The sequence below is a fragment of the Colossoma macropomum genome, unplaced genomic scaffold, assembly GCF_904425465.1.
Source record: "Colossoma macropomum unplaced genomic scaffold, Colossoma_macropomum, whole genome shotgun sequence".
In the NCBI taxonomy this organism is placed as follows: domain Eukaryota; kingdom Metazoa; phylum Chordata; class Actinopteri; order Characiformes; family Serrasalmidae; genus Colossoma; species Colossoma macropomum.
The window spans coordinates 32,194,567-32,218,818 of NW_023494786.1; the positions used below are offsets into that span (position 1 = coordinate 32,194,567).

The following is a 24,252-nucleotide window of genomic DNA, read 5'->3' on the forward strand; positions in this document are numbered from 1 at the left end:
ATTACTACATATAGCCCAGACTGAAACATCATAGCCTGGATGTATTACGCTACAGACACATCACTCACTGACTATAACACTGCATAGCAGCAAAAAGAAACATGACACTATGAGAGATCCTTTAGTTTGGACACTGTCAAAAACCAAAAAACCTTCTGTCAGAAAATTTCCAGCACATGTTCCACTAGTCAACAGACAAATCTTCCACCTATTTAACATGAAATTATAAATAATTATATAATAAAAATTAGATAACCGAACATTACGAGTTAATTTTGTGCCAAAAGTTTCAAATAAAATAATGAAATCCACAAGCAAAAATTTAAGTACCAAAATGTCCAAAATATGTTGCAAATACAAATAATAAGAGTTAAATCAGACCTGACTTTTCTGAAAGATAACTACTCCTTTTACCTCACTGTGATATTAATTTATCACTTATGTTGTCATTTTTTGCTTTATTTTTGTCTATTTTTTTCTATTTGCTGATTTTGCTGATTGCACTCTCTATTACTCAGCTGAAATCAGTTGACCAGTGGAGAGGGCAGGTGAACGCCCTCTTCTAAGACCTGTCCCCTGTTAGAAAGTTCCACAAGTCAGAAGCAAAAGAGCGATTTAAGAAGCAAAAAATATATCAGCAAAATCAGCAAACAGAAACAAATTAAAGCAAAAACGGGCAAAAAGAGTGAGACATTTATATCAGAATGACTGAAAATGACTAGTAATCTTTCTGAAAAGGTTTCATTTAACTCTCAAACACTTCATATTTTGCTTGTGGATTATTTTATTTGAAACTTTCGGCATAAAATTAACTCCATAGCACATCCAGTCAAAAGAAAATACTAAAATAACATAAAATAATAAAATAAAACAAGCCTTTACTTAGAAAAACCTTCAGTCTGACAGACCAGAGAGCTTCACAGTAGTGCAGCCCTCCAGGACTGGAGTTAACCCAGATGCTGTGGACTCACCTGATCTGAGCACGGTGGGCTCTGTCACTTTCTTGCCGTTAACGTAGGTCTCGGCGTCCTTGCAAGGCTCCAGAACAACCACGCCCTCGCCTGACGGGCTGGTGCTACTGGTGAAGATACAGTGCTCTTCTTTAATAAAGTGACCGCTCAGGACAATGTCTTGCCTACAGCTGGCGTCCTCACGGCCGACCCTGGAGACAGAGAGGGATTCATTGGTCATAAAGGACATGCGGCTGGCAAAAATCTCAGAGAGGAAGCAAATATCGGTCCACTGGCTTGACAAGGTCGGCACCCCGCTGACTGTTTGCCACTACTGGTCCATCCTTGGACCAACCAGATTACTGTTCTGCATACAAGGACTAACTCGTTTTTTTAATCTTCTCAGACAGATTTTAAATGCACACAGACTTTTATTTTGGAAAATGCACTTATTGACAATGACAAATAATGACAAATATTACAAACAACTGAGAGAATAAAATAATGACTAGAACTAGTATAAAATGATTTTATAGACCATGTTGTTACTGACACTGTGCTAGATTAATATTAATTTTAATTAATTTACAAAGAATAACTAAAGAAAGGAAAGAGGGAAAAATAAGTAATGTGGGCTGTGAGTGGAAAATGAGCGATGACCAGTGGAATTTTGTCTATGACTCTGCTTAACCACCTGTGGGCCGCCTAGAAAACGCTGAGCAAAATGCCGGCGGACCACCAGCTTTGCCATCGGTGAGCCAACAGGGGTCCACTATCCTCTGGCTATCAGGGTTGCATTCAATTGTTTTTTTTTTTTTTCAGATCTATGTTAATAAAACAGTCTGCCAAGGCAAAGAATGGACCTTTTTCACAGTCACTGCGTCGTCACATCCGGCTGTAAATAGTAGCTTTATCGAACTTCCGCCTGCACCGATGAACAGAGCAGCAATAGAGGGTCTCTGGTTTTCAGCATCCCTCACAAATCGTCCTTCGGCCTCAGCTCGGTTAATAGAAGAGCAGTTGGCGTGTGTAGAAAGGCCAGTCTGACATGGCTAAAGCTTGTCGCGCAAAACTTAAAACCATTTAGACTCTGTATGAATCTGCGCATCTGGCGCTGTTGACTCCACTGTGTGGAGCTCTGGGGCAGCCCGGTAAACATAGTACACTGCAGCAGACAACGGAGCCACGAATCCCACGTCTGAAAGCGCATCTCCATATCAAAGCAGCTGCATTCAGACGGCAGAACTTTAAGGAATTGGCCTGAGACGGGTTTTGCAAAGCGGAGAAGAAGCAGAGCAGATTATTATGTTCAACACCACATCACACCCCCCTAAACAGACCTGCTCTCACTGCGCTTTATTCTGGAGAAAAAGTCCACCAGGTTTAGTTTTTCCTACTCAGTCCATGTAAACATTAGCAAAAGCCCTGAACACCAAAACCAGCTCAGAGACACAGCGTCGTATTTCTACAGTACAGTTGAGTACAGTGGAGAGGAGTCAGTGTATGTGAATGAATGTTTGTTACGGAGTGTTTTTAATCACAGATGTGAGTGAATCTGTCCTGTACAGCCCGTTTTCACTCTCAGCGTTACTCCCTTTTTGATTGGCTACCTCGTTAAAAGTGACACATGACGAGCGGAGCTTTTCAGCTGAAGCTGAACATTTTTAAACCTGATCGAGTGGAAACTCAGGTGAGGCTGTTCAGTTGAATTATTGGTGCATCAGGATCGCAGCAATGATTTCGGGCAGTATCAGCCATTGTTTACAGTGTGACTGGAAACCGTTTAACGCTCCCATTTACTCTTCCACATTAACGAACACAGAAGTGTGAAAATGGTCTATATAAGTATCCGTAAGTCATTATACGTCACATTTATTTCCAGCTTGAATGGAATGATTACTTTATGTGAGAATAAAAAAATATTAACATCTATTAATGTAGCTTTAATCATGGGTGGTTATCAGGGGTAGCTGGGATTTTCAAATATCGCAAAAAACATTTAAAATAGATGTATGAGGTTTAATAAGCACAGCTGGTTTACTGTAGAGACACTGCAGTCGTAAAATATGCTGTTCTAAGTTTATGCTGTACACTGTTAAAAAAGATGGTGCTTCAAGGGTTCTTTAGTAAAGAAAATGGTTCTTTATAGAACCCTGAATACTCAAAGAGCCCTTTGCATGATTAAAGGGTTCTTTGCATCATGAAATGGTTGTTCAGACTGATAGAGAATGTGTAGTAGATGGTTCTATATAGAACCTTTTTGAAAATAGTTGTATATAGAACCCAAAAGCGTTCCTCTATTGCAACGATATCAGGCTTGTAACAACAGAAGAACCTTTTTGGGTGCTATATAGGACCCATTTACAATGGAAAGAACCCTTTAATCATGCAAAGGGTTCTTTCGATGTTCATGGTTCTACTGTCTTTACTAAAGAACCCTTGAAGCACCATCTTTTTAAGGAGTGTACGAAACCAAAGCGGTTCCTTTTTGAAAAGGGTTCTATACAGCACCAAAACGAGTTCTATTGACACAGGAACAACAGAAGAACCATTTTAGGTGCTATATAGAATGATTTTTGAAAATGTTCTATATAGAACCACCTACAGCACACTCTCCATCAATCTGAAGAACACTGTCATGATGCAAAGAACCCTTTAATCATGCAAAGGGTTCTCTGAGCGTTCACGGTTCTATATAGAACCACTGTCTTGAAGCACCATCTTTTTTAAGAGTGTTCTTCTTAAAGCTCTTACTTGGTGATGCCGTCTTTGATGTAGTACAGTAGGCACTCGGACATCAGTGGGTCTTCGTTCAGGTTGACCAGGTGAGGCGTCTGAAATGTAAACACTGTTATCACTGCCATTTTTCAGTTATCTGTTCACGATAACATGTAAACAGGACTCATTGTGGACCTCTTACCTTTTTGGGAGAGAACACTCCCACCGTGCCTCCATCCTCCCTCATGGCCACTCCCATTTCAGCCAAAAGAGCCTCCCTACACAGAAAAGTGGACAGGCCTACATTTTATAGCTAAACAGGTCACACTACACGATTGTTACCTCGAGTTTAGCCCCGATTCTCAGTCTGGCCGAGTCTGTGCTGGTCGGCTCTGGTCTGCAGGTTTTTGGGTCAGTTGGAATCGACAGTTGGAGAGAGAATCGAGTCGAGTGTGAGGGGCACAGACTCAGATTTTTGACCTCCCGATTGTATTTCAGACCAGTAGTGTAAACTGATCAACGACTCAATCTGAACAGACTCCTGCAACAGCCAATGAAAACTGAGAGCACGAAAGAAGAAAAATACAGCAAGTAAACAAAGAAAAAGTCTCTCACATGCAGAGCGAAGCTTTTTAATGAGCTGAGTTTAAGGTACAATCGAGTTTATGTACATTTAAAACCCTAAAAAATACCTCAGTGATCACATTTTTACATCCATGATCCCCATTTAAACGTTTACCTGCGGCTTCTTTACTGTTTCGGCACAAACGGCAGAGAAAACAGCAGCAGCAGCTCCGCGTTTGTTTATCTAGGTCTCCTAATAACGGGAGAACGGAGAAAAATCTGCAAAACCAGCTGGATAGTGTCAGATGCCCAGTCTTTAGTCTGAGCAGATTATAATAAGACTGGGCGTCTCACACTGTCAGACTGGTTTTTGTAGATTTTTTTGGGCGACTGAAATATTAAGGAATCCCACACTAAACGATTAGGGATATTAGGGATCACACACTACTCAACTTTTAAGCAGCTGCTGAATCGAAAGGAGCTAACTAAACTCACGCAAACTCCTCACGCAAACTCCTCACGCAAACTCCTCACGCAAACTCCTCACGCAAACTCTTGCGATACTAGCAAACACAAATAAACAAAAGTGGAGCTGCTGCTGCTGTTTTCTCTGCCGTTTGCGCTGAAACAGTAAAGAAGCAGGTAAACATGTTAAAGTGGATCATGGATTTAAAATGTGATCAGTTGGTATTTTCAGAGTTTTAAATGTATATAAACTCAACTGTGCCTTAAACCAAACTCATTAAAAAGCTTTTAATGAGAGACTTTTCACCATTTTTCTTTGTTTACTTGCTGTATTTTAATCTTTTGCACTCTCAGTCTTCATTGGCTGTTGCAGGAGTCTGCCCCATGACTCCACTCTCTCTCCAACTGTGACTCTGACCGACCCAAAAACCTGCAGACTAGAGCCGTCCAGCTCAGACTCAGCCAGACTGAGAATCGGGGCTAAAATCGGGGTAAAAGTCGTGTAATGTACCCAAGGCTTTATAGGTCGTGGGAAATAACTGAATAAATGCAATTTATGAAGGTTGTAGCACACGGGGCCAGTCTGACCTCTCCATCCTGATGGCCTCCGTACGCCGCAGCTTCTCCTCCCAGGTCTCGTTGAGCTCTGCTATGATCTTCTCTGTTTCCTAACAGGACGAAAAGACACAGTGAAACAGGAGTAAATAAGGAGAATTCACTAATAAGAGTTAAACATCAACCATGTAACAGGAGAAAAGCCATTTGTGTGCCCCAAATTGTGGAACAGTTCTTCATTAGTGAAGACAGTGGTTCTATATAGAACCATGAGCACCGTAAGAACCTTTTGCATGAATAAAGGATTCTTTGCATAGTGAAAGGGTTCTATATAAGGTTCTTCTACCCTTTCATGATGCAAAGAACCCTTTAATCATGCAAAGGGTTCTTTGAGGGTTCATGGTTCTATATAGAACCCTTTTCTTTACTAAAAAACCCCTGAAGAATCTTCTTTTTTATGTGTGAAACTTGACGTTGTAACAAAAGAACGCTTTTGGTGCTACATAGAAACTGTTTTCAGAAAGGTTCTATACAGAAGCATCTATAGCACATTCTCCATCAATCTGAAGAAAATGTTCATGATGCAACGAACCCTTTAATCAGGCACAGGGTTCTTTCGGTGTTCATGGTACTATGTAGAACCATTGTCTTTACTAAAGAACCATTGAAGAACCATCTTTTTTTCAGCGTGTTCTATTATTTTGGATATTTTGCTTTTGAATTTACATGCTTTCTGTTTTATATTGTGTAAAGCTGCCATGTGGTACTTATTAAGTATAAAATGTAAAATACTATAAATAAAGTTTACAGTGTCCACTTACTGGCCACTTTATTAGAAACACCAACCTTGTACTTACACTCACTGGCCACTTTATTAGAAACACCTATCTTGTACTTTCACTCACTGGCCACTTTATTAGAAACCCCTACCTTGTGCTTCCACTAACTGTCCACTTTATTAGAAACACCAACCTTGTACTTACACTCACTGGCCACTTTATTAGAAACACCTACCTTGTACTTCCACTAACTGGCCACTTTATTAGAAACACCTACCTTGTACTTCCACTAACTGGCCACTTTATTAGAAACCCCTACCCTGTACTTCCACTAACTGGCCACTTTATTAGAAACACCTGTCTTGTTCTAGGGGTGTAACGATACACTCAGCCCACCACTGATTCACGATACTGGGCCCACGATTCGGTATTCTTAGGATATTTTAACAAAATTTAATTAAAATTTAATTTTAGGAAATTTGTTGCTGTTGCTGCACCTTCTAACAATACCAGAGCTGGAATGTTGGTATGAGTGTATCAGACACAGTGGTTTTGCTGGGGTTTTGCTGTGGTTACCTTCAGCCTCTCGATGGCCTCCTCACTGCCGGGGCTGAACATGATGCGGTCGTGCAGGCTGCTGATGGAGCCGGCCCGGCTGGACAGGGCCGAAAGAGACGGGGACGGACTCATCCCTGTCATGGCATTGGTCACTGTGGAGAGACGACCCCTTTGACTGACAGCCTGGAGACTACTGACATTAGCCTTGTAATTGGACAAATCTGGCCAGGAAGATTTTGGAAAAAAAAGAACGGGAGCACAAGGCCGGAAAATCATGGGAAGAAGTGGAAGTTAGAGAAACGGAGAATCATGGACACAGGGAGCAAGGAGCAAGGGAGAGTAGAAAGCGTGAGAAAGCTTCGTTTAATTACGGGAACTTAAAAGCAGAATGAAGCAAAACAATGGGCATAAATTTGAGGGCTTTTGATTCGTCACTAAGAAACCAGTGCTTTCTTTTTTGGTATTTTATGTGTGAATCATATCAATAATCCTTCCTTTTTCAAGTCAAATTATTAATCCCTAAAGCACGCCTCAAATTCATTTCAGCACTGTGACCATGCTTCGGCCATAAGCATAGAGACGTGCTGTCCAAGAGGCTGCTAGAGCAAGAGGGCGAAGGGCAAAGCCAGGGCAGACTAGTTAAACCTCATCCTCTAAATTAAAATGAACCCAAAGCATCTGCAATCAGCAGAGAAACCCTGGAGCACCAACAATCCCTCGCTCCATGGACACATTAGAATAGACTGGTTCACTTTGGGAGCGTGTGGGACTGTGGTGGTCTAGAGCAGCCTGCTTCAGCCTTAGTAAGCTGCAAAGCACTGGGGTCGAAAAATACACACATTTCAGAGCCGCTACTCCAGGCCCGGTCGCGCGATATGCTGAGAGAAAAGAGAGAGGAAGAGAGACACACTCTCAGATACAGCTACATACTAGCACTCAGGATACTGGCTTCACCAGCAGGCCTTAAAGTCACAGTTCACTCACACAGTTTCCCACATTACTCCAGATGTACACACCTAAAAATGATGGTTCTTCAAGGGTTCTTAGTAAAGAAAATGGTTCTACACTGCAAAAAGTAGTATGTTGTCAAGTAAAAATCTTAAATATAGTCAATAAATCTAATATTTCTCCTGTTGAGATGGTTGTAAGATTAATTTAAGATTATTTAATACATTTCTAAACTTTTTCTACCTGTTTTAAGTTATTTTATTAAGCAAATCTCACAATATTAGCAGATAATTTTGCTTGTTTTAAGAAAAGTGCTTGTTATCTGCCAGAAAAGTGAGAGAATTTTACCTAATAAAAATACAAAAAAATAAAAACATCTAAATGTCTGAAACGTAAAAATGTCTAAAAATAAGCTAAATTATCTTACAATAAGTGCACAACCATCTCAAAATAAGAAATATTAGATGTTAGATCGACTAGAATTAAGATAATTTCACCTGACAAAAAACATTTTTTTTGCAGTGTATCTAGAACCATGAACACTCATGTATGATTAAAGGGTTCTTTGCAGGGTAAAAGGGTTCTTCAGCTTGATGGAGAACGCGGTTTTTGGAAAAGGGCTCTATATAGCACCAAAAAGGGTTCTTCTATTGTAACAAGCCTGACATCGTAACAATAAAAGAACCCTTTTTGGTCCTATATAGAACGCTTTTCAAAAAGGTTCTATATAGAACCATCTACAGCACATTTTCCATCAATCTGACGAACACCTTCACGATACAAAGAACCCACTAATCCTGCTAAGGGTTCTTTGAATGTTCATGGTTCTATATAGAACCATTTTCGTTATTAAAGAATCCTTGAAGAACCTCAGTTTTTAAGTGTGTAGTCAAGCTAAGACGTTTGGTGTCTGAAGTTCTGTGGTTTTGCACTGGAGCTATGAGCTAACATGTAATAGAACCATAGGACCACCAATTAGCATCGTGCAAACTGCATCTGTGTGTGTGTGTGTGCTGTGTGTGTGTGTGTGTGCGTGCGTGTGTGTGTATCATATATAAGATAGCAGTACGTCATATGTTGTCACAGACTACATAACCAAGTCTATACTCTTAAAGATGGTTCTTCAAGGGTTCTTATATAGAATATATAGAACCATGAACGCTCAGAAGACACTTTGCATGATTAAAGGGTTCTTTGCATCATGAAAGCGTTCTTCAGATTGATGGAGAATGTGCTGTAGATAGTTCTACATAGAACCTTTTTGAAAGCACCCAAAAAGGGTTTTTTATCAAGTTTGTAACAGTAGAAGAACCCTTTTTGGTGCTATATAGAACCCTCTCATGATGCAAAGAACCCTTTAATCATGCATGGTGCTATATAGAACCATTTTCTTTACCAAAGAACCCTTGAAGAACCACCATTCGAGTGTGTACAGCACTGGCTGACGTAATGTCCTCAACCTTTTGTTCATTTTGTTTTTAGTATTTGATCCTGGATAGTTTACATAGCTCTATATTAGAATCTGATCGCATCTAGAACCATGTAGAAACCTAAAGCTGACCCAAGCTGATCTCTAAACCAAAAGTTTGGTCTGTTTTAGATTAGATGTTAGCTAGAACAGTCTGTGCAACTCCAAATCACCTTGTGTCCTCACAGAATCATAGCAGCTACCAACAGTTCTTTGCATCATGAAAGCGTTCTTCACACTGATGGACAATGTGCTGTAGATGGTTCTATATAGAATCTTTTTGAAAAGGGATCTATATAGCATCAAAAAGGGTTCTTCTACTGTTACGGTTTCAAGCTCGTAACAATAGAAGAACCCTTTTGGACGCTATATGGAAACCTTTTCAAAAAAGTTCTACATGGAACCATCTACAGGAGATTCATGCTCATTTTGCATCAGTGTGAAGAACCCTTTCATGATGCAAAGAACCCTTTAATCATGCAAAGGGTTCTTTGAGTGTTTATGGTTCTATCTAGAACCATTTTCTTGACTAAAGAACCACTGAAGCTCCATCTTTTACAAGAGTGTATTTGACACTGCTCAACAACTCCACATGGTTTAATGCGAGTGTGTGAAGATTTAGGCCTGCAGTTAGCACCATGCTAACTTGGGGGGTATAAACATCAATTACTTGATAGCCACATCAGCCTCACAGCTCCAGGGAAAAACTAGAGAAGCAATCTTCATGTGTGTCCTTTGACACTAAGACTTAGATCAGAGAACGTGGATGTGATGATTAATGAAAATACACTACAATAAATATTAAAAAACGAAAGAGCAGCATAGTTTCTCTCTGGCTCTGCTGTGTTGGGCAGTTATGCTCAAATCTAGTCCTGGGGATCCACTGACCTCTAAAATTCCTTCTATTTCATGTCCCAACACAAATGATCCAACCAGTGAGAGCTTTAAATCAGCTGATGAGCTGGATCAGGTGGGTTGGGCCACTGAATACATGGACACTGAGAGAACCTGAGAAGCACACACTGCAAAAATAATATTTTAGTGAGTGTAAACATCTTAAATGTAGTCAATATGTCTACTATTTCTCATTATGAGACTGTTGTAAGAATATTGTGAGATTATTTAACTTATTTCTAGACATTTTTACTTGTTTTTAAGCAGTTTTATCTTATAAAAGTGTCTTATTTCATTGTCAGATCATGTTCCTTGTTTTAATCATTATTTCTTGAAATGAGCAAAATTATCTTCATTATTTCTCGAAACAAGTAAACTAATCTGCCAATGGAATAAGACACTTTCACCAGATAAAATCACTGAAAACAAGTAAAAATGTACAGAAACAGGTGGAATAATCTTATAATATTCTTACAACAGCCTCATAATAAGGAATATTAGATTTACTGACTACATTTAAGACGTTTTCACTTGTTAAGATATTATTTTCTGCAGTGCAGCTGTAGTGGCTGAGCACAGATACGGGTCACTCACTTTCAATGATGTCCCCAAGACCCTGGGCATAGAGGAGGTCCTTCAGTCGAGCCACTTCCTCCTTCAGCTCGCGCACTAACCGGTTGTTCGGGTCTTCGTTGATGACGGCGTTGCAGCGGATCTGCTTCGCTCGGTCGGCGTACCTGAGCAGCACACAAACACAGCAGCTAACGGACTTTTCCTATCTAAATCTGATGCCCTCCATTCTTAAAAAGGACGGTTCTTCAAGGGTTCTTTAGTAAAGGGAATGGTTCTATTTAGACATCTGACGTAGAGTCTACACAGAGCCATAGAGCCAGATTCTACATAGAGCCATATACAACATGTTCTCCTTCAATCCGAAAAACCTATACAGAACGGTTTGATGCTTAAAGGGTTCTTTGCATGGTGAAATGGCCTAAATGGTCTAAATAGAACCATGAGTTCTATATAGAACTATTTCAGGCTTAAATGGTGAAATGGTTTTTCAGGTTGATGGAGATTATGTTGCATATGGTTCTATATAGAATGTTTCTAAAAATGGTTCTATATAGCACCAAAAAGGGTTCTCCTATTGTTACAAGCTGGACATTGTTACAATAGTAGAACCCTTTTTGGTGCAATACACTCTTAAAAAAGATTCTTTAAGGGTTAAGTTCTTTAAGAGTTCTTTGCTAAAGATAATGGTTCTATATAGAACCCTGAACACTCAGAGAACCATTTGCATGCTTAAATGGTTCTTTGCATGGTGAAATCGTTCTTCAGATTGATGGAAAATGTGCTGTGGATGGTTCTATACAGAATTTTTTTGAAAAGGGTTCTATATAGTAATAAAAAGGGTTCTTCTATTGTTACAATGTCAAGCTTGTAACAACAGAGGATATATCTATATAGTTCTATATAGAACCATCTACAGCACTCTACAGTCTGAAGAACTCTTTCATGATGCAAAGAACCTTTTAATCATGCAAAGCTCTATATAGAAATTTTTCATGCTTAAATAGTTCTTTGCATGGTGAAATGGTTCTTTAGGTTGATGGAGAATGTGTTGTATATGGTTCTATATAGAATCTTTCTAAAAATGGTTCTATATAGCACCAAAAAGGGTTCTTCGACAAGCTTGACATCGTAACAGTAGCAGAGCCCTTTTTGGTGCAATACACTCTTAAAAAAGATGGTTCTTTAAGGGTTCTTTGGTAAAGACAATAGTTCCTCAGATTAATGGAGAATGTGCTGTAGATGGTTCTACAAAGAACTTTTTTGAAAGGGGCACTAAAAATGGTTCTTTTATTGCTACAATGTCAAGCTTGTAACAACAGAAGAACCATATAGAACCATCTACAGCACTCTGCAACCTGAAGAACCCTTTCATGATGCAAAGAACCCTTTGAAAGAGCAAATTTACGCACATTTTCCATCAGTTCTCAAAAGGGTTCTTTATAGCAGCAAAAAAGGGTTCTTCTATTGGTACAAGCCTGATATTGTGCCTATAGCAGAACACTTTTTGGTGCTATATAGAACCCTTTTCAAAAGGTTCTTTCTAAACCCACCTACAGCATATTTTCCATCAACATGAAAAAGAACGTAATGATGTAAGGAACACTCTGAGCATTCAAAGGGTTTTTTGCGAGTTTACGGTTCTATATAGAACCTTTTTTTTTATTAAAGAATCCTTGAAGAACTCCTTTAAAACTTTCAGAACAGGCTGCGATGTCTGACTGTCGAGCACGTTCCCCGTTAATCGTCCTGCCTATCATTAGATCTCTCACTTTCAGCTCGGCCTGTAATACGACCCTGCAGTACTGCGTGTCCTCCATGCTGAGGCTATAAGCAGCTTGCAGTTCAGGCCTGGACTGTTTTTAATATGGAGTTTCATCAAAACCATCCAAAAGGTCATGGAACTGGGTTTGGCAGACACAAGACAGACGGTTTACTGGTTTTTAAGGTGTTAGTTGATATGGAATCACCTGAGGGTGCTGAGGGTCTCGTCGTAGTTGATATCCGCAGGACTGAGAGCTGCTACCATGGCAGTGCGTGAATTCCCACCTAATCAATCAACACAGTCAGTGAAAACACAGGAATTCAGTGTTAAACTGACAAAATTAACTGTCAAAGGCAAAAAGAAACAACTGGGGACGTTTTATTGATGTTACTCAGTCAGAAACTGAGTTATATATTGAGAATTATGAAGCTCTAAGAAGCATTTTGGTCATAAAGCTTACTAACTTTAGCCCACCAGAGTTTCCAAAACACACTTCGTCATATTCTTCATAACTTTCATATTTCATAAGCTACATTCTAAAGGTGGGGGTCGTATGAGAGCTGTAACTGTCTTCTCTCCAGTCAAATAGATGGGTGATGTAATTTTAAACCCTTATAATAAAAGAAGCTGAACTCACTATTTTTTGTCTACTGAAAGTCGAACCATTTTTCCACAAATCTGGGCTATAAACGGGTGGCGTCTCTTCAGTGATCTGCTCTGTAAACATTATTTTTATAAAATAATACAAACAGCGTCGAAGATTTTTGGCTTTCAGCAGTAAATTGTAAGTATAGCAATATGTGTGATCATAAAACACTTCTGTTAATTTGAGGGGAGCTTTAACACAAAAAAAATAAAAAAATAAAAATCTACATTTATTTCATGCAGTTACTGAATAATTTGCCTTACGATTTGGTCACGTAAATTCAGATGGACAAACCAAAATATACCCTGGTCAATAAGAGGTTAAACCTTAGTGACCTCATTGCTCCAATATAATTAGACATCATTGTTAGTGGATTTTTTTTCGGTAAATCATTTTAACTTAACTGATCTGCTAATTGTAACGTAGTAAACACACTTGAATGGGAGTGTGGTTGTTTCTACATTGGTTGTATGAAAAAAGGGGGTTTAATGACAGATAATCTGAACACAAAAACGCTATATTTACTCAGAACCCTTGCTATCCTACAGCCAAAAAATGCACTATGAGGCAGCTAATCATCAGTTCCCCAGTGCTTTACAAGCGATGGCCATTGAAGTTATTCCAAAGTACATTAGAGGAGGTAACAGATTAAGACAAATACTGCAGAGGGAGTCATTCTGGATTTATACACTTAAAGCCGTAGAGTATCCTGGCTTGAATGAGGATATTGATTTCTCTCCTCTTCCGTCTACAGCTTCGTGGCTGAGCTGTTGTTGCTCCTAAGTACTTCCAGTTCACAATAATAGCACTTACAGTTGTCTGGGGCAGATCTAGCCAGGCAGAAATGACAGTGCCATGTTTAAAGTCACTGAGCTCATCAGTGCGACCCTCTACTGCCAGTGTTTGTCTGTCAAGACTCTGTGCTCAATATTATCCACCTGTTAGCAATGGGTGTGGCAGAAACACCTGAACTGAATTAGGAATGGTGTCCACATACTTTTGTCCATATAGTGTATGTGTATGTATGTATATGTATATATATCGCTGTTGTCAGAAGAAATCCTTGTATGTCCAAAATGCCAACTTTTCAGGTGAAGGAAAAAACCTGCTTTACTTCTAATGTAAGTCAGTGGAACCAGACCTTTCCAAGCCATTTTGGGCCGTTTCTGTGTTCGCTGTGCCTCGGAATTTCTGTGTTCTGGGATTTATTTTGTACATGCCTTGTGGACGCACATGGATTCTCTTGTTTTTAACACTCCCAGCATGAAATCATTACTTTGACTTTGCTGCACCCAAGCCATAGGACCACCTATCTGTTGGCTTCATTGCTGCGACCCCTGCAGCGCTTCCTCATTTTTGCTTTGATACCAGAGATTCAGTTTTGCCAAATTTAGTCTAATTCTAAGGTTCAGATCTAAAGAGAAATTCTCAAATATTTATACATCACAATAATCATCGTTAGGGTGTGAAACGCCTCGTACCAAGATTCTCCCTAAGCAGCCAGGTCAGTACAGAGTCTCTGTAGGGTATAAAGCTCTCTGCCTTCTTCTTCTTCTTGTTCTGCGGAGAAAAACATCAGTATCAGTTTTTAAAGCTATAACTGTGTAGAGATTATCTGCAAAACATGCACCTGCTCCTGTGTCAGTTTTTACCTTGTTTGGTAGAGAGTCCTATAAAAAAATGAAAGGGAAAGAAGATTTAATCTTCAACTTTCACACACTGGTTAAGCTCAACTGCAGTGCGACTGTACAACTGCCATCAGTAGCAAACGTAAAAGAATTGTCTTAGTTATCTTTGATGTACTCGAGTCAGATAAGCTCAATTTCTCACCATTTCAGCTAAAGCAGAAATCACTTTGCCAAGCGTTGTCAGGGATTTATTAATATTAGCTCCTTCCTGTAAACAGAAGCATGAAAGTCGTGTAATTTCACAGCCAAATCATTTCATTCCTTCACAAGACACACTGACAGAATCACATGAGACTAGGAGAGTTTCACCTTCAGTCTGGTCCCTTTGGCTCCAGTTGAATCAGCTCTTTCACTGCCTGCCAAGTCCACCAGGCTGATTTTGCTGACCTGCATCGAAGTGGAAAACGTTGCAGCTCAGCCAGATAATTTACTCTAATGCACAGCAGACTGAACTGCCTATCTGTGTCTCTACGCCACGTCCACATTTCAGGGAGCAGGTAGGAACCATTCCTGTCATTAAGACAGACTCCTTTAGGGAGCAGTGGTAGACATTACCTTTTCTGAGGTGTTGTCTGTGTCACTGTCATGCCGCTTCTGTGTGAAGATGATGTTGAAGACAGCGTGGGAGCGGCTGCTGGTCTCGTTCATGTTGGTAGCTGCCACGGTTCTGTGGCAACAAAAGACGGGTTGGGTTGTAGAAGTGTTGAACTGATGGCAACCAAAATCTAATTTAAAACTCTCTAAGTACTGATCAAGGTAATTGCTCATCTAATCTCATTTAGAGCTATCTAGAACCGACCAAGCTAACATCTGTTATAAAGCTCTCACTGGTAGCTGCCGCAGTTCTGTGGCAACAAAGGATGGGTTGGATTGTATAAGCATTGAATTGATGGTGACTAAAATCTACTCTGATCTAAAACTGCAAAAAATCATATCTTAACAACTGAAAACGTCTTAAATGTAGTCAATAAATCTAATATCTCTCATTATGAGGCTGTTGTTAGAATATTATAAGATTATTCCACCTGTTTCTGTACATTTTTACTTGTTTTAAGTGATTTTATCTGGTGAAAGTGTTTTATTCCATTGGCAGATTAGTTTACTTGTTTGGAGAAATAATGAAGATAATTTTGCTCATTTCAAGAAATAATGATTAAAACAAGTAACATGATCTGACAATGAAATAAGACACTTTTATAAGATAAAACTGCTTAAAAACAAGTAAAAATGTCTAGAAATAAGTTAAATAATCTCACAATATTCTTACAACAGCCTCATAATGAGAAATAGTAGATTTATTAACTATATTTAAGATGTTTACAGTTGTTAAGATGTCATTTTTTGCAGTGTAGCATTGTTTTCAGTTATATCTGTTTGTAAAGCCCTTTAAGCTGCTAAACTTTACTGTTTGAAAGGCATTCTATCCTTTTTGCTAATAACATTAATAATCACTGTTTATTGTTAATTACTAATATTAATAATATGTAATTTTTAAAATAAAATAATTACATTTTTATCAATGAGAAGAAGCTTGTAGGAACACTTACACTGCAAAAAATGCTGTCTTAGTGAGTTTAAACATCTTAAATGTGGTCAATAAATCTAATTATTATAATAATAGATTATTTAACTTATTTCTAGACATTTTTACTTGTTTTTAAGCAGTTTTATCTTATAAAAGTGTCTTATTTCATTGTCAGATCATGTTCCTTGTTTTAATCATTAATTCTTGAAATGAGCAAAATTATCTTCATTATTTCTCTAAACAAGTAAACTAATCTGCCAATGGAATAAGACACTTTCACCAGATAAAATCACTTAAAACCAGTAAAAATGTACAGAAACAGGTGGAATAATCTTATAATATTCTTACAACAGTCTCATAATGAGAGATATTAGATTTATTGACTATATTTGAGATGTTTACACTTGCTAAGATATCATCTTTTGCAGTATATCTAGGTCCTGATCAGGGTAACTGCTTATCTGATCTGATTTACAGCTATCTAGAACTGACCAAGCTAACTTTTAGCATAGAGGTCTCATTCATGTTGGCAGCTGCTATGATTCTAGGGCTGTACAGACTGCTGTACTGAAGAAAATCAAGCTAACAACTAAACCAAAACTTACCACAACAGACCAAACTTCAGGTTTAGAGGTCAGCTTGGGTTTTTCTACATGGTTCTAGAGGAGATCAGATTCTAATACAGAGCTATCTAAACTATCCAGGATCAAATACTAAAAACAATATGAACAAAAGATCAAGGACATTAAGTCAGCCAGTGCTGTACACACTCGAACGGTGGTTCTTCAAGGGTTCTTTGGTAAAGAAAATGGTTCTATATAGCACCATGAACACTCAAAGACCATGACTAAAGGGTTCTTTGCATCATGAAAAGGTTCTTTGCATCGTAAAATCGTTCTTCAGACTGATGAAGAATGTGCTGTAGGCGGTTCTACATAGATCCTCTTTGAAAAGGGTTCTATGTAGCTCCAGCAAGAGTTCTTTTATTGTTACAGGCCTGACACCATAATAATAAAAAGAACGCTTTTTGGTGCTATATAGAACCCTTTTCAAAAAAGGTTCTACAACATATCGTAGCACATTCACATCAGTCTGAAGAGCCCTTTCACAATGCAAAGAACCTTCTAATCATGCAAAGGGTTATTTCATTGTTCATTGTTCTATATGGAACCGTTTTCTTTACCAAGGAGGCCTTGAAGAACCATCTTTTTTAAGAGTGTACATCTGATTTTAGGCGCTTTACTTACAATAATGATTTATTTATTTTGTCTTTTTTATCAATATGATTAGACATTTTTAACCAGAATTAATTCATCAAGCTTTTCCCAAAAAAACAAAAAATATTTAAATCATTTTAGGTCAGAAATCTTTTTACTGGGTTCTCTGGTAAAGCTCCAAAGTTCTGCTGCTGTCCACTTGCCTGGCTTTGTTTCCGGAGTCCATCAGATCCTGGATGTCATTGTAGGACGTGACGGCCAGCTTGGACAGATCTTCCACATAGGGCCCCATTAGTGGATGCTCTCGCACTCGCAGGTTTCCTTTGTTTTTGGGGTTCAGCAGGTCACGCACACGCTCACAGTAGATCTCCATATAGCTGACCTGAGGATGCATGAAGGAACAGGTTAGAGCTGATCTAGAACACACCTGTACAGAAACTGTGGTCCTGCTCTCACCTCCACTGAGTACGACATGTTGTTGTCACCGTTGTCGTTAATCTTGGTGAACAGGTCTTCACAGAGCTGTCAGAGAAACAACACACACAGAATAAAAATGTGGACATACATTTCTATTGCATTGCAGTCCATGATGATTTACACCAATCAGGCATCACATTCTGACCACCTCCTTGTTTCTACGCTCATTGTCCATTTTATCAGCTCCACTTACTATATAGGTGCACTTTGTAGTTCTACAGTTACAGACTGTAGTCCATCTGTTTCTCTGATACTTTGTTAGCCCCCTTTTTACCCTGTTCTTCAGTGGTCAGGACCCCCATGGACCCTCACAGAGCAGGTACTATTTGGGTGGTGGATCATTCTCAGCACTGCAGTAACACTGACGTGGTGGTGGTGTGTTAGTGTGTGTTGCGCTGGTACGAGTGGATCAGACACAGCAGTGCTGCTGGAGTTTTTAAACACCTCAGTGTCACTGCTGGACTGAGAATAGCCCACCAACCAAAAATATCCAGCCAACAGCGTCCTGTGGGCAGCGTCCTGTGACCACTGATGAAGGACTAGAGGATGACCAACACAAACTGTGCAGCAGCAGATGAGCTATCGTCTCTGACTTTACATCTCCAAGGTGGGCTGACAAGGTAGGAGTGTCTAATAGAGTGGACAGTGAGTGGACACTGTTTAAAAACTCCAGCAGCACTGCTGGAAAATACATGTAAAACATATTTTTAAAATGCATTTAACAAAGACATTTTTGGCCATTTTCAGACATTAAAAATATACTTGATAAATAAATGTAGAAAATCATTTAAAATATATATTTAAAATATATTTAACAATTTTTTTTGCCATTTTCCTACATTGCAAAAAATATTTCTGATAAATACATTCAGAATATATATGTTTATGAATATATATATATTATATAAGTAATATCAGGGCCTTTATTCCACTATGCAGTGCAGCCCCTCGGCGGTTCTTCCTCGGTCTCTCAGAGAGTTTTTCCTTGTGAGTCTAGGGATGTTCTCCTGACACTGTCTCCCTCTGAGAGGTTCTGCTGTTATAGAAAGCACCGTATGAATAGAACCGAACTGAGCTTGAATAAGACATTACCAGAGGAATGATGCCCTGCTGGTCTTTCTCCTGTTTGCCCATCATGGTGTAAGACTTTCCAGCTCCAGTCTGGCCGTAGGCGAAGATGCAGACATTGTAGCCTTCAAACGCATGGAGGAGCATCTCTTCTCCGATGTCTTTATACACTTGTTTCTGATCGGCATAGTTAATATCCTCCGGCTGAAGCACACAGAGAGAAAAAACAATAAAAACAATCACCTGATCAAAACTTCTCATATATTAAAATCAGATACTCTTTGACAAAGATAAACAATACACAGGCTGCGTTTTCGAAAAGGCGGTTCAACCAAGAAGCCAGAAAAAACTTCATACGAACGTTGGGCCTCATTCACCAATATCCTCCTAAGTTTGTTCTTAACCCTCTATTGCATGAATTATTACTTAAACATGATAAAAATGTTTTAATGTGTTTTTGTTATTTGAAATTGCTTAAATAATGGAAATATTTGAAAAAAAAACAAAATTTAAAGTGGCGTATTTGGTAAATTGTTGCCATATGGCAACAATGCGCAATCATAGCACAGAACAATAAAATGTAAAAAAAAGCACCATAAAATATTTTTTTTTCTAAAATCATAATTTTATTGAAAACAAGACCAAACAAATCTTATACTTAGTAAAACGTATGACCCAATATTTACAAATATTGGAAATTAATACAATTTCAATTGGTATTTGCAATGTACGGTAATAATAACATCATAATAAGAATTTCTGGTCATGTGATGTGATAAAGTATTTGTCCCTTCAAAGTAAAAGACCCTTTTTCCACAATTAAGTAGGAAAACACAGATTTTATGTCACTGCTTTTTAGTAAAATTGAGATAAAAGTAATTGTTGCCACATGGCAACACCGTGCAGTAGAGGATTAAATGAGAAAGACCCTAAGAAAACGTCTACGTCAGATTCAAGACGTGATCTTAAAGCGCAGAACTGTTCTCACCTTTGTGCTCTTGAGTGTGTGTAGATCCTGTTCTCACTTACGAACAAATCCCAAATAAGAAAACAGTGGTGAACGTCAGAATCGTCCTGAAAACCGTGTAAGCTGGTTTAAGAAGAAACTTCTTCTTAAGACCGGTTGGTGAACGAGGCCCAATGTTATTACAGTGAACAAACTGAGGAAGCGAGGGAGCTCAGACTCACCGTTGTGTGAGACCAGTAAGAATAGTCAAAGTTGAAGCTCTTGTTCTCTTTTGGCTGTTTCGGGTTTATGATTGCTGGGAAATAAGAGAGATTATTCAGACAGAACCACAGAAACAAACATCAACAGGGAGAAAATATGACAATATACTGCATATCACTGCTGTCGGAAGAAAACCTTCTCAGTTTTTGACATCATTTGAATATATATATATATATATATATATATATATATATATATATACCTAAAAATCCAACAACTATATATATATGTATATATATATGTATATGTGTGTGTGTGTGTGTGTGTGTGTGTATATATACACACACATATATACATATATATGTAGTTGTTGAATTTTTGACGTTTTCCAGTTTTAGATATAATTTGAAAATATCTGTTGCCCTTTACATTGTGTGATAATTTCATGATGAATGGACTAAAAGAAACGACCCAAAATGACATGGTAAAAACTCTGGTTCCATTGACTTACATTAAAAGTAAAGTATGTTTTTTCCTTCTCCTGTAAAGTTACCATTTTGGACATTCAAGGTTTTCTTCCGACATACTGCATACAACAGGGAGCTACCTGACAGTATACTGCATACAACGGGGAGCAAAGAATGAAAGGTACCTGTCTGAGCATCCATCACAGACAGCTGTAGTCCTACCTGAGTTTAAAACAATATTTCTTGTTTTTTCGCTACTTTAAAGGAATCATATTAGCAGCACTAACAATTTGGGTTATATGTTATTTGCAAGTTAAGGCCTATTAGCAGTACCCTGCAAAAAATAGCATCGTGTCAAGTTAAATCATCTTAAATCTAATTAACATGTCCAATATTTCTCCTGTTGAGATTGTTTTACGCTAATTATAAGATTATTTTACTCATTTCCGAACATTTTACTTGTTTAAAGTAATTCTATTAAGTACATTTATCTCACTATACTGGCAGATGATTTTGCTTGTTTAAGAGGTGGCTTAAATGAGATGATTTCACATAATAAAATTATTCAAAACGAGTACAAACTGTCTAGAAATAGGCTAAATAATTGTATAATAAATGCGCAACCATTACAAAATAAGACATATTAGATATATTGACTAGAATTAAGATCATTTAATTTGACAAGATACTTTTTTCTGCAGTGTATGCAAACCTATCAAGCCAATTGGTGACTAATAGCTTCCAATAAAGGTTATATATACGAAACATTTTAAGCATTAATATGGCAGCAAACAACTGTTTTCTATGTAAAGACAGTGCAGTAACAGCATCCTGATCAGAGAATGAAGCCACGCCCCCTCTGTGTGTAATCTGCATGCATGTTAGTCCCACCCTGTGAAAACGACGGCCCTCCCCAAGTTTTGTTTTGCCCTCCCCAGACAGTGACCACGCACACAGCATTGAGCATGCACCTTTTTAAGGTGGAACGGGAAAACTGGAACGAGCAGCTGAGGCGCTCAATGTTGTCTTAACTGCTGCACCTTTTAAGGTGGAACAGGAAAATTCAAACAAGAAGCTGAGGTGCCGAATGCAGTCTTAACTGCTGCACCTTTTAAGGTGGAACGGGAAAATTCGAACAAGAAGCTGAGGCACCGAATGTAGTCTTAACTGCTGCACCTTTTAAGGTGGAACGGGAAAATTCGAACAAGAAGCTGAGGCGCTGAATGTAGTCTTAACTGCTGCACCTTTTAAGGTGGAACGGGAAAATTCAAACGAGAAGCTGAGGCGCCGAATGTAGTCTTAACTGCTTTACTTTTTAAGGTGGAACGGGAAAATTCAAACAAGAAAAGGCCACTTTATTACCCCTTCCCTACAGCTCTAGCTTGCTAGTTGTACAACTACAGACTGCACAATTCGTGTTAGCCATCCTATAGTCCTTATCAATGGTCAGTTTCTGATCAATTGGCTGGTGAACCACTCTTAACCTTGCAATGACAACGATCACTACCATGTCAGTATCACTGCTGAGCCGAGAGTGGTCCACCACCAAATTAATATCTGGTCAACGTCAGTCCAGTGATTAGAAACAGACCAATGATGAATGGCAAATAGTGGGGCTGGGAAACTGTGGGCCACAGTAAATGCATAGGTAGCTCATAAAGTGGCATGTGAGCGAAAGTGAAGGGCAGAGACTTCTAATAAGGTTAACAGAGTGTATATCAGGTCATGGTCATCTGATGGAGATCCACATTAAAACCTCTATATTCTCAGAAAAAATGATGTCTTAGCGAGTGTAAACATCTTAAATGTAGTCAATATATCTACTATTTCTCATTATGAGTCTGTTGTAAGAATATTGTGAGATTATTTAACTTATTTCTAGACATTTTTACTTGTTTTTTAGCAGTTTTATCTTATAAAAGTGTCTTATTTCATTGGCAGATCATGTTACTTGTTTTAAGCATTATTTCTTGAAATGAGCAAAATTATCTTCATTATTTCTCGAAACAAGTAAACTAATCTGCCAATGGAATAAGACACTTTCACCAGATAAAATCACTTAAAACAAGTAAAAATGTACGGAAACAGGTGGAATAATCTTATAATATTCTTACAACAGTCTCATAATGAGGATATTAGATTTATTGACTACATTTAAGACGTTTTCAGTTGTTAAGATGTTATTTTTAGTAGTGTAGTGTGGACAGTTATGTGTGACAGATTGGTCTGACATAGCATGATGCGTAGCATGCCGTCCCCCGGACTGTGGGAATGAGGTCATTAACCCGCGCTGCTTCCACAAACAGTCACAAAGCGCTGCAGTGTGCTGGGCATCACATCCTGCCTCAGCTGACTCTGTTTACCCACTCACACAAAGCAACAATGAGCAGTTCACTGCCTTCGCCTCTGCTGTAGAAACACGAAATCCTGGTCCAAAAAAAGAGGCTTTGTGTCTGTGCATGTGAACGATGTGGGTAAATACAATGATCAAACTTGTTTCATCTTCTGGTTCTGAAATGCGAGCATGCTGGGACGGACATGGACAACCAAACGCAGGGATCCTGTAAAATGTGCTTATGGCTGATGCTCCAAAGGAGCGCATGACATCTCAACACTCACGACACTGAAGATGCACTACAATGTTCATCAAAGCTTGGAGATCCGTTTTTAATGTTCTAATAACTGTGCAGGTTGTCTTTGGTTTGCAGTGACTGACTTGTTAAAGACTAAACAGATCAAGAGGGAAATAACGTCACTGATTTATCTGTGAAAACAACTAAATATCTTTAAATAAACAAGAAATAAAACAAACCAAAAAACAACAAACAAGTCAGTCAATCACTCTTAAAAAAGATGGTGCTTCCAGGATTCTTTAGTAAACAAAATGGTTCTATATAGAACCATGAACACTCAAAGAACTCTTTGCATGATTAAAGGGTTCTTTCGCATCGTGAAATGGTTCTTCAGATTGATGGAGAGTGTGCATGAATGTGCTATAAACGGTTCTATTAAACCTTTTTGAAAAGGGTTCTTCTACTGTTACAAGCTTGACACCGTAACAATAGAAGAACCCTTTTGGGTGCTTTACAGAACCATTTTCAAAAAGGTTCTACATAGAACCATTGAAACACTGGCTATAGAACCATTGGCTTGACACCGTAACATTAGAAGAACCCTTCTGGGTATTATATAAAACCTTTTTCAAAAAGGTTCTATGTGGAACTTTTGATCATTGGCTATATAGAACCATTGGCTTGACACAGTAACAAAGGAAGAACCCTTTTGGGTGCTATATAGAACCATTTTCAAAAAGGTTCTACATAGAACCACTGAACCATTGGCTATAGAACCACTGGCTTGACACTGTAACAATAGAAGAAGCCTTCTGGGTGCTATATAGAACCTATTTCAAAAAGGTTCAACAGAACCATTGAACCATTGGCTATAGAACCATTGGCTTGACACTGTAACAACAGAACCCTTTTGGGTGCTATATAGAACCATTTTCAAAAAGGTTCTACATAGAACCACTGAACCATTGGCTATAGAACCATTGGCTTGACACTGTAACAAAGGAAGAACCCTTTTGGGTGCTATATAGAACCATTTTCAAAAAGGTTCTACATAGAACCACTGAACCATTGGCTATAGAACCACTGGCTTGATACTGTAACAACAGAAGAACCCTTCTGGGTGCTATATAGAACCTATTTCAAAAAGGTTCAACAAAACCACTGAACCATTGGCTATAGAACCATTGGC

General features: G+C 38.6%; 1 protein-coding gene across 1 annotated transcript in view; it reads right to left on the reverse strand.

Annotated features, from left to right (window-relative positions):
- The window catches only part of kif1ab (kinesin family member 1Ab), a 77,192-nt gene that overhangs the window by 44,401 nt on the left and 8,539 nt on the right, over positions 1–24,252 (reverse strand). The window contains exons 3-19 of the mRNA XM_036565365.1: positions 20,044–20,117; positions 18,880–19,059; positions 17,767–17,832; positions 17,514–17,692; positions 15,124–15,235; positions 14,878–14,955; positions 14,711–14,776; positions 14,533–14,550; positions 14,362–14,440; positions 12,440–12,518; positions 10,494–10,636; positions 7,429–7,467; positions 6,608–6,741; positions 5,286–5,365; positions 3,871–3,946; positions 3,705–3,784; positions 972–1,162 (exon numbers count right to left, since the gene is read on the reverse strand). Of these exons, the coding sequence (XP_036421258.1) occupies positions 972–1,162; positions 3,705–3,784; positions 3,871–3,946; positions 5,286–5,365; positions 6,608–6,741; positions 7,429–7,467; positions 10,494–10,636; positions 12,440–12,518; positions 14,362–14,440; positions 14,533–14,550; positions 14,711–14,776; positions 14,878–14,955; positions 15,124–15,235; positions 17,514–17,692; positions 17,767–17,832; positions 18,880–19,059; positions 20,044–20,117 (1,674 nt within the window). The remainder of the gene's footprint in view (positions 1–971; positions 1,163–3,704; positions 3,785–3,870; positions 3,947–5,285; positions 5,366–6,607; positions 6,742–7,428; positions 7,468–10,493; positions 10,637–12,439; positions 12,519–14,361; positions 14,441–14,532; positions 14,551–14,710; positions 14,777–14,877; positions 14,956–15,123; positions 15,236–17,513; positions 17,693–17,766; positions 17,833–18,879; positions 19,060–20,043; positions 20,118–24,252) is intronic.